We start from the raw sequence: 4,696 nt of genomic DNA, 5'->3' as shown, positions 1-4,696 counted from the left end.
AGTTTACGGGCTTTCAGGTAATTACAGCTTTTAGGTATTACATGCAATTATTACATACAATAATATACCCAATATATTTAAGAAACCTGTATAAGCTATTTGTGTTCAGTCGTAATATATTAATTTTATTATCTGTTTTTTTTTTATAGCAATTACTTGAAGAAGATGAATCTTATAGTGAACCATTTGAGTGGAGTCGTCGACACAGGCCACAAGTTACAAGTTTTGTAGTTCTTGAATTTGCTTATAATGTGACACTAGCACAAGCCCAAGAGTGTATGCTGGAGAAAAGCATGATGTATGGCCAAAAACCTCGTAAAATGGGTATATATAAATCCTATACCTATAAATAAATTTAATTCAAGCATACCTGCACAACAATTTTTAAGATGCCGTTTATAGTAACTATTTTACTGTATTGGTTAGGTAGCATTGTGTATGTAAAATTTAAATTAATTTTTTTAACATGTAACCATCTTTAAATATTAAACAAAGGTATCTATTAATTTTATTTAAATATCCATATAAGTAAATAAAATAATTTTCCATACAAACAGATACATAAAATTTTTTTATGTCATATCAATTCACCGTAAAAAGAGTAAAAATAGAATGAAAAAATTCAATTTTTATATTTAAACCTAATTATTATTTATTTTATTATTTTAAGTCTAAAACTGTTTTTAATAGTTAAAAAATAAAGCAAAATGGTTTATTTGAAATAATTATTGTTTGAGAGATTAGTCAAAAAATAAAAATTGACTAATTTTCATCTTGCTAACTTTGAAGTAGTCCTTTATTATTCATGTTCGACTATACTATTAAGATATTATTATTTTTGTTATTGATATTTTTTCTCTTTTAATATTATCAATGTAGCTAAAGTATCAGCTATGATATGTGAGTATTTTGCGGAAGCAGTGGGTGCAGTTCAAAGTATGGGACTAGAGCCATATCACGTAAGCAACCAACATGCTTAGGATGAGTAATTAATGTTATATTACACTCAGTAAACATTTTCTACAGAATAAAAGCAATGTTTTCCAACCAGTGTGTCGTTGGATAAGTATATTAAATGATGTTAAATGTACAAACATTTTTGATAAGATTTATAAAAATTAAAAAGTATTTGGTATAATTAATTTGATGATTAAAATAAGTTTTCTGTTATCAACATTAACATTATTTTTATTTTATATCATCAATAAAAATTAAATATAAATATTACCCATTATTCTTCTTTTTTTATTGTGTCATAAAGTATAAAATATTTTAATATTGTGTTGCCATAATACAAACGTTGAGAAACATTGCTATTGAGGTTTAAAAATGTATTTTAAATTTTAACTAATATCAATTGCTTTAAAAATTATTTTTTAATACGTTATAGAAGTGGAAATTCTACACCGATTTCAAATGCCGATATTATGGTGCTCTTACTGCCCTATTCCAGGGCCAATATGTCCAAATCCGGTTACGGCAAATGGGGACTTGTGTGTCATATTACCGACGAGCAGTAAATCTGCTTTGCCGAGCTCGTTTTATATCAGAAAGTGGTGGTATAATAGCTGCTGAGATGCTAAGAAGGGTTTCTCACCCGGAAGAGACAGCCATTCATCTACCTACAAAGTTTGAGTGTCTCCAGAGCCACGTGGAAGAACTGCTCAAACCCCGTAACACACGGAAAGATGACCCTAACTACTATCTAGCTGCTTCGATGTCAAAAGATGAAGATTCAGAAGATGATGACTACTACTATTACTCAGAATCAGAGCATGGAAGCCCAGGCAATGGTCGATCTGCAGCTATTAAAGTAAGAGGAGTTGAGAAGTAATAACTAAAATAATAATGTTAATTTATTAATTGGTATTTATTTAAACAATAAAATAAAATTTCAATAGGGAACCTTGCTTTTACTAAATACTAAAAATGAAATACCTTATGATTAATTGGTAACTAGTTCTTACATGATCGAATGCTATAACTGTTTGTTGTTCCACAGTAAATACTATATAACTTAACTCTTAAAGATCATTTAGTCCTATTTATCTTTTACCATTCGATATTAATCCAATCATTTAAGGATTCATATTTTAGTATATATAATATTTTAATTTTTAATAATAGTGGTACTAGAAGTAAAATATTTTCTTTTAAAGTCAATTAAAATAATCTTAATTTTATTTTTTATTCTTTATCAGATTGGACACACAGTTATTTATATTGTAAAACTATTATTATGACTATTATTGTTAAATGTTAGCATAAAACATTAAAATTTTATACCTAATTCAGTAAGAAAATCATGTCACAATTCTGTGAAAATCAATTTTGCGCATTCCCATGCAACATCCTGTCATAATGTAAATTATCTTGATGGTAGGTTGTTGATTAGAGGTGTTGCAGAATTTTTTCGGCTAATTCTTACTCCGGACTTATTATGGTGCTGTTACTTTCCTATTCCAGGGCCAACATGTCCAAGACCAGTTACAGCAAATGGGAACTCGTGTGTCATATTATCGACGGGCAGTAAATCTGCTTGGCCGAACTCGTATGATATTAAAAAGTGTGGGCAAGACAGCTGCTTCGATGCTGGGTTTCTCACACGGAAGGGTTTCTCACCCGGAAGAGACAGCCATGTATCTACGTACAGAGATCGAGTGTCTCCAGCGCAACCTGGAAGAACTGGTCGAACCCAGTAACACACGGAAAGATGACCCTAACTACTATCTAGCTGTTTTGATGTCAAAAGATGAAGATTTAGTAGATGATGACTACTACTATTACTCAGAATCAAAGCATGGACGCCCAGGCAATGGTCAATCTGCAGCTATTAAAGTAAGAGGAGTTGAGAAGTTATTACTAAAATATTAATGTTAATTTATTAATTTGTATTTATTTAAACAATAAAATTAAATATTCAATATTGAACCTTGCTTTTACTTAATACTAAAAATGAAATACCTTATGATTAATTGGTAACTAGCACTTACATGATCGAATGCTATAACTGTTTGTTGTTCCACAGTAAATACTATATAGCTTAACCCTTAAAGATCATTTAGTCCTATTTTTCTTTTACTTGTTGATATTAATCCAATCATTTAAGGATTTATATTTTAGTATATATAATATTCTAATTTATAATAATAGTGGTACTAGAAGTAAAATATTTTCTTTTAAAGTCAATTAAAATAATCTTTATTTTATTTTTTCTTCTTTATCGGATTGGACACAGTTATTTATATTGTTAAAACTATTATTATGACTATTATTGTTAAATGTTAGCATGAAACATTAAAACTTTATACTTAATTTAGTAAAAAATGCATGTAACGATTCTGTGAAAATCCATTTTTGCGCATCCCCATGCAACATAGTGTAAGTTGTCTTAATGGTAGGTTGTAGATTAGAGATGTTGCACAATTTTTTTGACTTATTCTTAGTCTGAACTATGTAATATTCTAATAATAATAATTATATTAATTTTCAAAGGAATTGGAAATCCGGAGAAAAACTTTGGAATTTGCAATGGATGTGGCTGTAGCAAAGTGGCGAGAAGCTAAGTTAGACAATGAGCATTTCTTTCATCAACCTGTAGTGCCTGTGCTGTCTGATGACGACGATAGCGATTGCTTAGGAAAGACTCCATCTAAAACTACTCATCGTCGTCAGTTAGATAAAGTCAAGGGTGAATCTCTAGTCAAGCCTATAGCATTTAGAGTTGATGATCCTGAGTTATTATATATTCTTGAAGTCTATAGTATTGGAATGTATATCGGACTTTCTAATACTATATTATTCAAGGATCTAGGGCCTAAAGTTACTCGTCATTAAACTCCAATATAATGGTAATATTAAGTTAACAATACTATAATTTTAATGCTATTTCTCTTTAATAACAAAATTCTACACAAGACATTTAACAGACTATAGAACTAAATATTGAAATATAAAATTAAATATCTATAGTTGGAGTAATATAGCTTAAAATTCATCTTGTAATAATCAAAATTTTATTTGTAGTAATATTTTCATTGTCCATATTGTACTACATTTAAAATTTAATTTAAAAAAAAAAAAAGAAACAATTTTTTTATGGTGTTAGATTTATATTTTAAATAATATAAAATTCCATAGTCATTAGTCGTTACATTTTAATGATGTTAATTATAGAAGTAGTTTTCTTTATCCTTTACAGAGATAATGAAAATAAATTTATATTGTAGTCAATAAAATTGAACTTATAAATATAACTATTTATATGATTCGTCATCACTTATTTACTCTAGAATAGTCTACTTAATGTAAATTTGTTTTTTTTTAAATCATAAAAACATTTATCATTCTAAATGTACTAGTATTATAGGCATATACAAATGTTAAATTCTGTTTTTTTAATAACACACTCAATACTTATTGGATCCTCTTGAAACCTACACCAAAAGATTTGTCATCACTTATTTAATCTAGAATAGTCTACTTAATGTTCATTTTGGTTTTTATATTGTTTTATTAATTTAAAAAGTTTTATATTATTTCAAATGTTTGAATATATTGTCACATTCAAATGTTAAATTCTATTTTTTTAATAACACACTCAATACTCATTGGATCATCTTAAAACCTACACCAAAAGATTTGTCATCATTTATTTACTTTAGAATAGTCTACGTATTGTTAATTTTTTTTTTTT

General features: G+C 27.7%; 1 protein-coding gene across 1 annotated transcript; it reads left to right on the top strand.

Moving 5' to 3' along the window:
- The first annotated feature begins 166 nt into the window (after positions 1-166).
- Positions 167-3,880, top strand: LOC112595755. Its single transcript, XM_025341057.1, has 5 exons — positions 167-324; positions 880-959; positions 1,391-1,813; positions 2,467-2,838; positions 3,496-3,880. Exons 1-5 carry the CDS (start codon positions 279-281, stop codon positions 3,835-3,837), a joined length of 1,263 nt encoding a protein of 420 aa, XP_025196842.1. The 5' UTR covers positions 167-278; the 3' UTR covers positions 3,838-3,880.
- The last annotated feature ends 816 nt before the right edge of the window (positions 3,881-4,696 follow it).

The sequence above is a fragment of the Melanaphis sacchari genome, unplaced genomic scaffold, assembly GCF_002803265.2.
Source record: "Melanaphis sacchari strain LSU unplaced genomic scaffold, SCAv2.0 Contig29_pilon_pilon, whole genome shotgun sequence".
Classification (NCBI taxonomy): domain Eukaryota; kingdom Metazoa; phylum Arthropoda; class Insecta; order Hemiptera; family Aphididae; genus Melanaphis; species Melanaphis sacchari.
The sequence above is the reverse complement of the archived record's forward strand: the minus strand, read 5'-3'. Positions and strand labels throughout refer to the sequence as shown.

Excerpts from the sequence above, each read along its gene's own strand:
- LOC112595755 (XM_025341057.1), top strand. The coding sequence starts at position 279 with ATGCTGGAGAAAAGCATGATGTATGGCCAAAAACCTCGTAAAATGG. Across the intron at positions 325-879 it reads CCAAAAACCTCGTAAAATGG|CTAAAGTATCAGCTATGATA; the intron begins GTATATATAAAT and ends TTATCAATGTAG. Across the intron at positions 2,839-3,495 it reads GTCAATCTGCAGCTATTAAA|GAATTGGAAATCCGGAGAAA; the intron begins GTAAGAGGAGTT and ends TAATTTTCAAAG.